The sequence below is a fragment of the Sphaerodactylus townsendi genome, linkage group LG05, assembly GCF_021028975.2.
Source record: "Sphaerodactylus townsendi isolate TG3544 linkage group LG05, MPM_Stown_v2.3, whole genome shotgun sequence".
Classification (NCBI taxonomy): domain Eukaryota; kingdom Metazoa; phylum Chordata; class Lepidosauria; order Squamata; family Sphaerodactylidae; genus Sphaerodactylus; species Sphaerodactylus townsendi.
This window is the reverse complement of record NC_059429.1, coordinates 21,907,891-21,920,589: the sequence shown is the minus strand read 5'-3', so window position 1 is coordinate 21,920,589 and position 12,699 is coordinate 21,907,891. Positions and strand designations below refer to the sequence as shown.

Below are 12,699 nucleotides of genomic sequence, written 5' to 3'. Positions count from 1 at the left end.
TTGGAGTTTCCCAGGTCCTAGTCCAACACCTTAACCACTACGCCATGCTGGCTCTCCTTGAAAGCTTATGCCCCAACGATCTTGTTGGTGCTGCTGAACTAGAATCTAACTGTTCCACTACAGTCTTAACACGGCTGCTCTTTGAAATGGAATGTCTATATCTTTGGGATGATTAGATTAGCAAAATGGGGGAGAGTCACAATGGAATGCCACAAGATTGACTCAAGTGTATTAATGTTTGCATGCGTTTAGATTACGGCTCAAAATACTTGACACCATCAGAAACATCTTTGAGAACCTCTCCCTGTCAGATTCCTTCACAAAGCTAGTCATTTATAACCCACCTTGGGCATTGTGGAAAGGTGGGTGGGCAGGAGAAAATGCCCTTGGCCATTTATGTACTTGTGGTCTTCGTTGCATTGAGCAGACATTCCCTTCAGGTTGGATTCTTGGTTACACCCACATTTTCCTCTCTTTGGAACTCACTGTGGTCTCAGACCAGAGAATTGCCACAGTTTCCAAAACCAGTTAAAACGTGACTTTGTCTCTCCCCTCACAGGGAAAGTGAAGGAGATGGACATTCTTTTAGCTTTTTCTGGGTTTTCTTGCTCCTCCCCTGTCCGAACAATAGGTTTTCCCACTCTTTGGTGCCACCATTTCAGAACAATCAAAGGGCTGTCTTTTTTTGTTGCTGTTTTAATGCCTAAGGTCTATGGTTGGGGTGAGAGACCCTGAAAGTGACATGAAATTGACCAAGTAATGCTTGACCAAAGATTGCAATCCCGATCCGAAAGGCTGCAGGCAACCTCCCCAAATGGAGGTTGCACAGAGGAAACAAGGAAACACCGGGCAGGCAAAATGGCAACTTGGCTAGGGACACTTCGCAGCAGGTGAATCCTTGTGCAAACAAAAAATGCAAGGAAATCATAGAATCATAGAGTTGGAAGGGCCATTAAGATCAACCCCCTGCCATGCAGGAACACACAATCAAAGCACTTTTAACATACGTTCATCCAGCCTCTGTTTAAAAACCTCCAAAGAAAGAGACTCCACCACTCTCCGAGGCAGTGAATTCCACTGTCGAACAGCCCTGACAGTCAGAAAGTTCTTCCTACTGTTTAGGTGGAATCTCTTTTCCTGCATCTTGAATCCATTACGCCGTGTCCTAGTCTCTGAGGCAGCAGAAAACAAGCTTGCTCTCTTACTGTGAAGCAAATAACCTCAGGATAAGTAGTGCATGTGTAAATGGCCCAAGATCAGTGGGGGAACATCACAGCTCTTGTTGTCGTTCCTGGTCAACTTACCGGTATTTCTTTTACAGTAGTTTAAATGCTGTTTACACCACTGATGCAAAAACATGTCAATCTTATTGGCAGTTTTAAAAAATGGTGATAAGTTGACTGCAGTTTTGGTATGAGAATGGAGAATCCTTTTGGAACCTAGCACTTTTGCCTTGAAACTGTATTTATGGAATTTAGGCAATATGTTCTTGGACCCACAACACACTTGGTTATGCACCAGCTGGTTACCACTATGTTTGTATAAAGAATCAACACTAACACCTTTTATTTATAATTACAGTTGTAACACAAGCCAAGTAGGGTGGTATCAGTCCTTGCAAATTTGCCATATTTACTCAAAAGGAAAGTAACTCTAAATGTAAGATGCCTCCTCACAAAGATACATCAAATTTTGTTTATTGATTACTAGCGGGGCCCGGCCACGCGTTGCTGTGGCTTATTGTGGTGAAATGGGAAAGGAACAGTAGCAGCAAATCAATTGCAGAGGCCAGCAGTACGTGCTCATGCAAAAACAGTTACACACAGGCAGCTGCATGTCCTTCACCATGGAGTGCCAGAAAAAAGGCGTTTTACCTGGGCCAGATGTGAAATTTCATGTATGTGAACATCTAAAAACACTCTCACCTGGCTGACTATAGTGGCTGGGAATTTTCAGAGGAATTGGCCCAGCAGTTACTGAGGTATGCTATCATCAACACATACATGGTTCGCTTTTTATATATATAGATTATTGTAATTTGTTGGCAAATCTAAGGTGACGTCTCTTTTTTGATGGGATAGCTTGAAAAATAGCCCCTTGTCTTGAATTGCTTGAAAGCAATGCTGTGCTTTATTTGGAACAAATTTCTAACCAGCTCATAATGTTTGGATAGTGGTGAATTGAGCGTGAATTTCCCCCTGAGATGTTCTTGTTTTCCTTTCTGAATCAGATAAGGTTCTGTACATCTATATAGAATCAGAGAGTTGGAAGAGACCACAAGGGCCATCAAGTCCAACCCCCTGCAATGCAGGAACACATCATCAAAGCATCCAGCCTCTCTTTAGAAACCTCCAAAGAAGGAGATTCCACCACACTCTGAGGTAGTGCATTCCACTGTATAGAACAGGGGTCGGGAACCTTTTCCCCTCAAAGAGCCATTTGGCTCACCCTCCCCCACTCACCCCCCACTCGCTCGCACGACCCCCCTCCACTCCCCCGCCCACTTGCTTGCTCGCGCCCCCCCCGCCCGCTCACCCCCCCCCGCCTGCAGGGCAGGCGTAGATGGGCCCACGCCGGGCGAGTGAAGCGCCCGCCCTGCTCCTTGCAGGGCGGGTGAAGATGGGCCCCGCGGCTCGGCTCATGGAGCCGCAGAACCGGGGCGGAAGATCCGCATGCGGCTCGCGAGCCGCGGGTTCCCGACCCCTGGTATAGAATCATAGTGGTTGGTTTGACCAGTCTATTGTGTAGATGTGTGCACAAACATGTTCTAAGGGGAGATCGGGAACTGACCGCCAAAACAGCTGTCATACATACATACACACATACACAGAACAACACAAACATTTCAATATTTATTAAAGGCATAGGTTAGGTACTTAACCCCATTTCTCCCCCCGCCCAGTGGTGGGATCCAAAAATTTTAGTAACAGGTTCCCTCGCCAGCCCCCCCCCCTCAGCAAAGGGGGCAGAGGCATACCTAGACAAACCTGAGCCCTGGGCAAAACCTGAGTTGGATGCCCCCCCCATGGGCAGCCACCCACCACGACCCCCCCAAATTATTTTTGCACCAGGTCATTTCTAAATCATCATCACATTATAGAAAATGCTCCAACTCGCAAATCTGAACACAGCAATGGTGAAACACACAGGTTCTTTGATAGAGACTGGTGAGATAAAAGGTACGAAAGGCTGAGAATCCGTGAATTGCAGTACCTGAAAGGTATTAACCCAGTTCAGGGAGTGACATTATTAGTCGCAATTGCTATACGGAACCTTCACATTCAAAGGCAGGATGCCTCTCGGGGAGGCGAGGGCGTGGAGACGGAAAAGCGGACCCAATTAGTAACCCCCTCTCGGCACACACAAATAATTAGTAACCCACTCTCGGGAACTGGTGAGAACCTGCTGGATCCCACCTCTGCCCCCGCCCCAAATTCCCACACATGGAAGAAAAGATCACACCATTTTGGGGAGGAGCTGAGTCAATATGGTTTGGTGGGGCGGGGGGGAGGGGGAAGTAAATGTGTTACACTGAGAAACACAGAATGCCTAGTAGAGGACAGAACACTAAGGCAATTTGCAAAACAAAACTGTACAAAAAGTTGAGCCAAGGCTTTTGCACATCTCCAATCACTGCACAATTTTTTTCCCCAAAGAACAGCAGCCTATCATTTTTGGCACTGATTTTTTTTTCTTTTTTAAAAAAGTTTTTTTTTAAAACAAAAGAAAAAAATGATATTTGCAACATAAAATTTCAGGAGAGAAAAAAAAAATCCTCAGCACTCCACATACAGAAGAATGAAAGAGAGGGAGCTGTGATTGCAAAACAAAACCACGAACAAACTGTCGCCTCCGGAAGTTGAACGGTCGGAGTCCAGTAATTTTTGCAGCTTGCCAAACTGGCTTACTGGCAGACCAATGATGCCGCTTCAAGGTAAATACCAAAGAAGAAACCGCTCTTTGAGAGATTGGAGGAGAAGAAAGCAGCCTTCTAGACTCTCCCCCTACCTCCCCCCCTTTACTGTGCCGTGGGTCTCCTCGGGTTACTTAGCTCCGGTTTTTGTCATAGTCGCTCACCATCCGTTTGATGTGGAAGAGCTTGTTTCGAAGGGACTTGCTTTCCATTTTCTTGCTTTGGTAGTCTGGAGTCTAGCAGATTAACAAAGGAAATGAAAAAAACCACACTCAAGTTGCTGTTCCTCCAAAATGTACACACACAGAGCTGTCATTCTGGTACGCTTAGGTACGCATTTGTTTTAGATTTATGTGCCAGCCCTCTCCTGGGTCACAGGGCTTGGGGGCAGCTCGCAGCATTCCATAAAACCATCGGTCAATAGAGAGAAGAGTTATAAAATCTTAAAGCACAACTGTAAAATGGTATCCTAGCTCAAGCATAAGAACAAGCACAATCATCTGGCATCTGCCAGCCATCCCACACTGCACACAAGGCTCTCCCACTATATGCTTTGTTAAAGAAGAAGAAGAAGAAGAAGAAGAAGAAGAAGAGTTTGGATTTATACCTCCCTTTCTCTTCTGTAAGGAGACTCAAAGGGGCTTACAATCTCCTTTCCCTTCCTCCCTTCAAAACAAACGCCCTGTGAGGTGGGTGGGGCTGAGAGAGCTCCAAAGAACTGTGACTAGCCCAAAGTCACCCAGTTGGCATGTGTTAGAGTTCACAAGCTAATCCAGTTCACCAGATAAGCCTCCACTGCTCAAGTGGCAGAGTGGGGAATCAAACCCAGTTGTCCAGATTAGAGTGCACCTGCTCTTAACTGCTACACCACACTGGCTCTCAAAGCACCTTAAAGGCCACCAAAATTTTCCAGAGGAAAAACATTTTACATGTAGCTTTGGTTTACCAAAAACATACACCCTGGAAAATTCTGCTGGCCTTTATGGTATTATTAGGCTTAATAATAATTAGGCTTAATAAGGAACAGCAGTGGCGTAGGAGGTTAAGAGCTCATGTATCTAATCTGGAGGAACCGGGTTTGATTCCCAGCTCTGCCGCCTGAGCTGTGGAGGCTTATCTGGGGAATTCAGATTAGCCTGTACACTCCCACACACGCCAGCTGGGAGTGTACAGGCTAATCTGCTCTTCTGAACTCTCAGCCCCACCACCTGTTGTGAATGAAGAACAGAAGGTGTAAGAAATCTCGGCAGGAAAGGAAATCCAAACTCTTCTTCTTCTTCTTCTTAAATTTTGTTCTATTATAGAACGACAGGCCTACCCAGCTGAAAGGACAATCTGGGAGACCCCCGTATGAATTCCCACTGAGCGTTGGTGACCTTAGGCTGGCCGTGCTCTTAGCAAAGTCTACGTCACAGGCCTCCTGGGAGGGCAACATTGCAGAAGGAGAAAGTGGTGGTTTAGGAAACTCATATCTAAAGGGCAGGGGTGAGGGAGTGGCGCAGTGTGTTTTGGTAACAGAGGGGAGGGTGGTGAATAACACAAAAGGAATGAGATAAATTGCAGCCTCCAGTTCTGGGCTTTAATTGCAGGGGTTCACCAAGTTCGACCAGAACAGAGGAAGAAAAGAAGGAATGGTAAAAAGGAACGGCCCAGTGAATCTCCTCGGGTCAGGAAGTAAAAATTCCTGATGGGTGACGGCTAGACGCAGAGGGGGGAAGGCTACTCACGCGTTTTAAATCCTTCAGCCGGTTGTATTCCTCCGCCACTCCCTGCAGGAGAAAAATAAAATGATCAAGGGTTGGATACCGTCGACTACTGGAGACTCCTTTCATAAACAGTCAGCTACTGGAGACTCCTTTTATGAACCCAGCCTGAAATCAGTAGACATGGAATGTGGTCAGAGAGACACGTGATGGTCAGTAGACAATGGAGGCCTTTCAGGATCTCTGGTTTTTCTGTTTGGCATCAAGCCCCTTGAGGCAGGTGGGCAGTCACCTGTTTGCTCTGTCGACGTACACAGACTTTAGCAACTTACTAGGAAACGTGAATGGAAATAGGTAGTTTACCTGTAGAACAGTCCAAAGCTGTGCAGAATCAGATCCACGCCCGTAGGCAAACCAAGCGTAGCATCAGATTTTAACTAGGGGGTTCAAACACTGAACAGCCTTAAATCTAGCTTTGGCCAACTGCTGTCCTGTTTACTGAAAACATGTAAAGCAGCCTATCCCTCCTACTCAGACTCCCACAGCGGTGAACAATAAAAGCAACCTTAAAATCTGTGGTTTTTAAAGGTTTTTCACAGCCTTGCTTGCATGCAGCAGCACGGAATTCGGGGAGATCTCTACAAACATTCTAAAGGTGACAGCTGGAAACAGTTGCTCCCTGACTCTTGCTGAGGAAAGATGTGATGTGTTCTGTTAACCAAAAGCCTCTGGCTTGAAATGTTTAATATTGCAGACTGTGCTTGAAATTGAAACCAAACGATGAACTGTGAATGTATTGATGTATTTGCTTTACTACCATCGGATCCTCTGAAGATGCCAGCCACAGATGGAGGCGAAATGTCAGGAGAAAATGCTACTGGAACACGGCCATACAGGCCGGAAATCCCACAACACTCCTATATAAGTGATACTTTGTTTATGGATACAGTCTATTTCTCTCTCAGTTTAAGTAAAGCTCTCTTTTTATGATTTCTGAGGTAAAAAGGCTGATCGTAGTGCAAATTTATGTTGGCTACTACAGTACACGAGAGAATTTCAGATAAAATCAATTTGTGCTTCATAGATTACAGCAGAGTTTTTGGCTGTGGATTACGAAAAGTTATGGATGGTTTCAAAAGCAATGGGTGTGCCACAACATCTGATTGTGTTGATATGCAAACTATACTCTGGACCAGAGGCTACTGTTAGGACAGAACATAAAGAAACAGAATGGTTTCCAACTGGTAAAGGTGTCAGACAAAGATGTATTTTATCTCGCTATCTCTTCAACCATTATGCAAAACATTTCCTAAGGAAAGCTGGATTAGATTTTAGAGATGAAGGTGGAGTGAAAACTGATGGAAGGAATATTAGTGCTGAAAAATGCAGATGGCATCATATTTTACTGGCAAAAAATAGTGAAAACTTGAAACGATTACTGTTGAAAGTTAAAGCAGAAAGTGCCAAAGCAAAGTTACAGATGAACACCGAGAAGACAAAAAGAATGACTACTGGGGAATTATACAACTTTAAGTTCAACGAAGAAACGGAAATTGGTCAAGACTTTCTTTTTCCTTGGCTCAATCATTAACGAAAAGGGAGGCTGCAACCAAGAAATCAGAATGACATTGAGACTGTGAAGGACAGCCGCAAAGAAGCTAGAAAAGATCGCTAGGTGTAAGATGTAACGTGGGTGACCAAGAGCAAGACGGTTCATACCCAGAGGGTATATCCAGCAGGTTCTCACAGGTTCCCGAGAGTAGGTTACTAATTATTTGTGTGTGCCGAGAGGGGGCTACTAATTGGTGATTTTGCCATGTGATTTTTGCCTTAGTTATGCCCTCCTCTCAGCAGTAGCGCACAGAACTCGAAACAGTCTAGCACAGGGGTAGGGAACCTGCGGCTCTCCAGATGTTCAGGAACTACAATTCCCATCAGCCTCTACCAGCATGGCCAATTGGCCATGCTGACAAAGGCTGATGGGAATTGTAGTTCCTGAACATCTGGAGAGCCGCAGGTTCCCTACCCTGGTCTAGCAGGAGGTGCACCGGCATGCGTGGCAGCCTGCACCTGCGTGCATTCGTTTCCCGCCCAAGGACCGGCGCAGTGGCTGCGTCCTTGCCACAGCCCTGCCCAGGAGTGCCCTGCCCCCCAGAATGCCTGGACACACCCCAGTCGTGCCCCGCCCAGCCCCATTGGCGCTACGCCACAGTTTGAATCCCACCACCATGGGAACCTGTTACTAAAATTTTTGGATCCCACCACTGTTCATACCACAGTATTTCCCATTACTATGTATTGGTGTGGAGGTTGGACAAATTGATTCATCTGAAATGTGATATTGGAGGAGAGTTTCATGGATAACTTGGGACTGCCAAAAAACCCCCAAATCAGTGGGTTTTAGATCAAATCAAGCCTGAACTCTTCCTAGAAGCTAAAATGACTAAATGGAGGCCATCATACTCTGGACACATTATGAGAGGACAAGAGTTACTGGAGAAGACAATAACGCTGGGAAAAATGGAAGGCAGAAGAAAAAGAGGGAGATCGGACATGAAAGGGTTTGACTGACATTATAAAGGAGGCCACGTCCCTCAGTTTACAAGACCTGAGCAAGACTGAACAACAGGACGTTTGGGAGGTCATTCATTCATAGGGTCACCTGAGTCGGAAGCAACTTGTCAGTACTTAACACATCACAGCTGCTGGCATCTATTGAGGAGGAACGGGGATACCTGAAATTTTGTTTTCGGTTTGGCTGCATGTTTTCTAATGTAATTTGTTAGCCACCCTGAGGAAAGGGAGGATATAAATGTTTTCATCAATAACATAAAGAAGAAAGTGGTTGACTGTATACCGGGACCCTCTTCTGAGATCCCTCGATCCCGCCCTCTTCCCATTTGCATCACAAGCCGACCTGGTACTGCAGGCTGTCTTCGGGCAAGTGGTCCAGCTGTTTGCTGAGCTGGTTGATCTGATCGTTGATGCTGTCCATCTCTGCGCACAGCTGCTTATAATGCTTGAGGTCCGAGGCAAAATCTTGTTTGTACTCCTGACGGATCCTGTCTGATGTAATGGGTGGGTACAGGCTGAGGGGGAAGAAAGGGTATGAGATTGAAAAGTGGAAGGAAATGGCTTGTTTACGCTACAGATGCCGCTTTTCCGCCTCCAAGCATTTCCCCTAATGAAGCTGATTACAATGCACAAGGTACCCCTGCATCCTGAATTCCTTCTTTGCCACATCCCTCTCATCGTCTGTCTGGCATATAAGGGCTCAGAGATCTCCATCCCAACTCGTATCTGATGAAGGAAGCCTTGAATCTTGAAAGTTCTTGTTGGGCTGTAAGGTGCTACTGGACTCAAACGTAACTTTTTCTCGCCAGTTTCTTTTGCAAAATGGTTGCTCCAAAATTGCTTTTAGGTAGATCACCCAGCCCGCCAACACATAAAGTTGTTACACAAATTGTTTTCTTAACTGTTGACCATGCCTAAATATGTCTGCAGTAATTTGATATAATAAGGACTATATATTCAAGCGAGAGTGGGAAGGCTCAGTGACAGAATGTTTGGTTATATGAACCACCAATGAAGGTTGCCTGGCAACAGGAGAGAGACATGGCGGGGTGATAGCATGACATGACTTCCAGGAAAACCAAGATGGTACACTTCTTCAGGAATAGCTGGAAGCTCTATGGTAAAACCACAGAGTTCCAGACAATTTCTAGAGAGGACTAATTCACTTCCAGGTTCTCCCTGGAAGTGATGTCATGCCATCAACAAGGGGGCTATTAACGCTATGGTTTCAGTATAAGACTGCTTTTTTATGTACAAGCATTGTGCATGTAGACAGTTTCAAGCTCAGCACTTGCCTCCTCTAATATCTCAGGCCTTGGAAAAAACATTTTTCTACCTGAAGGTTCATTGCCAATCAGAGGACACCACATTCGGCTAGATGGACCAATAGCCTGCCTTAATATAGGGCAGCGTCTTGTGTTCACTGAAACCAGTCAAGGTTTTAAAATATCCAGATTTAATTATTGTCTTTCAGTCATTGCTGAAACCTGAGAAAGCAGCAACTGCATCTTTGTAAAGTTAAGTCTTACTCTGTTGTTCGACTATTTTACATTTCTGATATCATTTTGCTTTGGCAATTCCTAAGACTCCAGGTTTCTCCTGGCAAAAAAAAAAAACTTGAGAAAGGAAGGCATTATCTTCCTTGTCTACAACAATGGCTTCCACTTCCCCTTTGATCGCCCTCATTTTTCTTATCATAAGAACATAAGAACATAAGAACCAGCCTGCTGGATCAGACCAGAGTCCATCTAGTCCAGCTCTCTGCTACTCGCAGTGGCCCACCAGGTGCCTTTGGGAGCTCACGTGCAGGATGTGAAAGCAATGACCTTCTGCATTTGCAATCTGAGATCAAGGAGGACCAAGATTGGTAGCCATAGATCGACTTCTCCTCCATAATTCTGTCCAAGCCCCTTTTAAAGCTATCCAGGTTAGTGGCCATCACCACCTCCTGTGGCAGCATATTCCAAACACCAATCACACATTGCGTGAAGTGTTTCCTTTTATTAGTCCTAATTCTTCCCCCCAGCATTTTCAATGTATGCCCCCTGGTTCTAGTATTGTGAGAAAGAGACAAAAATTTCTCTCTGTCAATATTTTCTACCCCATGCATAATTTTATAGACTTCAATCATATCCTTGCCAATCTTGTGTCACTTCCTGCCCAAGATGGCTGTCGGGGGCTCCCCGGCAGCCAGCCAGGATTCCTCAGATGAAGAATACTGGCATGATGACCCGGCTCCATCAGAGTCTCAGCTGGCTGAATCTCCAGAGTCACGGTTGAGTCCTGTGAGCAGCCAGAAGTCACACAGGTGAAGGACAAGCCAAGAGCAAGAGGACAGAGCAGACAGTTCCCCAGGCTCACCTAGTTATGTGAGGCAGCTCAGACTACAGGGCTGTCAGGCACTGCATGCTAAAATACGCAGCGCCCATTTGGAGGCCCAAAGATGCCAAAGGGAGAGTTGTAAGTCAGCTCAGGATTCAGACTGAGCAGGAATGCAGGCTTATAAGAGGCAGCTGTGAACAGCAAGCATTGCAGGAGCAACTTTGTGAAACAGCCTGATAGTTACTGCAGCGCCTGCTCTCGGACTGAACGTTTGGTCTCGTGCACCCGGGCTGGATTGACTGACCTGTCTTTGCTCAGTATGTACAACTTGCTCTGGACTGCTTTTCCCCAGAACTGAAAGCAAGCTTTCGCTGCTCACTGACTGTTCTCTGTAACCAGCTAGAACCCGAAACTCCTGTGTGCTCAGCCAACCATGACAACGGCAACACTTCCTCCTCACCTTTTCCATTCATCCTGATCTTGCTCGTCGCTAGACTCCACAGCTGTGGTGTAGTCTGTCTCATACTGGGATTCGTCGAGTTCGGGATTCCTCCGTCGCCTCCGTCCCCTGCGAGCTGACGGTTTGCTAGGAGTATCTCTGACTTTCTCTTCTAAGGTGCTGGTGCTAAACGTCCTGGCACGATTGTCAGGGGGTGTGCGTAAAGGTGTGCTAGAGTGAGACAAAAAGCCAAATGAGGTGGGGTTGGTAAGTCTTGCAAGACTACCTTGAAATGGGGCTTATACCACATTCATGAAAAAAGTCAATATGCAACTATTACCAATGTAGTCAGAAAGAGCCTCCAGCCTCAGAAGCAGTATATCTTGGGGACAAGCAAAGGCTTTTGCCTCCTTGCCATGCTCAGGTAATTTCTTGCCCACTCATAGAGATAAGATGCTGGACCAGAGGGACCTGATCCAACAGGGCTCTTCTTGTGTTCTTACTACAAACAGTATGTATGCCAACAGAGGGAGAGACAAGTCATATAACTCCTGGGCTCTGGGCTAAACCATAAAAAAGCCATGAGGACTGAAGAACTTTAGCACAGATTTCTTGCATGCAGCCTGCTCCTTCGCCGATGGATCTTCACACAAAGTTAAGTCTGGGGTCAGTCACAAGCCCAATCTTTCCACAAGATTATCCTGCTCTGCTAAATCACCAATTCAGTGTCCATCATGCTGAGGGGCCCAGATTTTGAATATACCAACAGGTTATAAGTGTCCAGACTGATTATGGAACCCCGCGTGGCACACTGGCAGGCTTTCAAGAAATCTTATTGAAGTAATTACTTCTTCTTTTCAAATCATTGGAGGACTTAAATACAAGTCGGACATATGTTGACTTGCACAGTTGGACATTATATGCACGGACTGAGATTGATGATTAATAATGTGGTGATGTAGTCATTTATTTTTATTTATTTTATTTATATACTAAATTTTTAAACCGCCCACCCCCGAAGGGCTCTGACGTTTATGACTGTAAATATAATATTGTAATGATGTGATGTACTGGATTTATGTTTGAAAAAACAGTATAAAACTTAAAGTAGGACTTAGTAACAAGCTGAATAGCTGTTGGAAGTAATATTTGATATTAATAATAAGATTTATTGAAAGTCTGCCAATGTGCCACACGTGGTATTGATTACATTGATTGTACATGGTACACATAGCTTGATTTTGTTGTTGATTATGGAACCCAACAAGTTATGGTGCCAGATTATGATAAACTCAGACTAAGCTGAAGTACCTAAAGAGTTAAATTCATCTCCAGCAAAGTCCGCTTGTTGCAGGGCGATTTAGCTAACAAAGGAGCAAGGTCTGGGCACGCTTAAGCTGCCCGCAGGGAGCTGCATTGCTAGGTGAGCTAAATGACTAGCTCACAAGTGACCGATGAAAGATTGAGTCTAGAAATCTTGTTGGGAAACAATTTTTACCTCATGGAGAACCAGGCCGAAATTTGTTTTGGATGCAGAGGGACTGCTGGATTTGCTTACAGAAGCCTTCCCCCTCCCCGCACGGTGACGTGAAGCATGTTGAATGAGAGGCGTGGGATATGAAAGGCGAACATTTCATTGCTTCCACTGTTAATAACCAATTCCTTCTTCAATAAGGGACGTAAAAGGAACCAAGGAGATGCATTCCATACTAGGATTATCTCATTTCTCCATTTCTCATTTGCAATAA

The 12,699-nt window shown here is 45.4% G+C and overlaps 1 protein-coding gene across 4 annotated transcripts in view; it reads right to left on the bottom strand.

Annotated features, from left to right (window-relative positions):
* Positions 1-3,311: 3,311 nt before the first annotated feature.
* Positions 3,312-12,699, bottom strand: part of LOC125432304 (occludin-like) — a 38,247-nt gene continuing 28,859 nt past the window's right edge. For all 4 annotated transcript variants that reach the window (XM_048495718.1, XM_048495716.1, XM_048495717.1 and 1 more), the window contains 4 exons: positions 10,973-11,182; positions 8,534-8,705; positions 5,641-5,682; positions 3,312-4,149 (listed from right to left, as the gene is read on the bottom strand). In XM_048495718.1, coding sequence (XP_048351675.1) covers positions 4,048-4,149; positions 5,641-5,682; positions 8,534-8,705; positions 10,973-11,182 — 526 coding nt within the window. In that variant the 3' untranslated portion in view covers positions 3,312-4,047. The remainder of the gene's footprint in view (positions 4,150-5,640; positions 5,683-8,533; positions 8,706-10,972; positions 11,183-12,699) is intronic.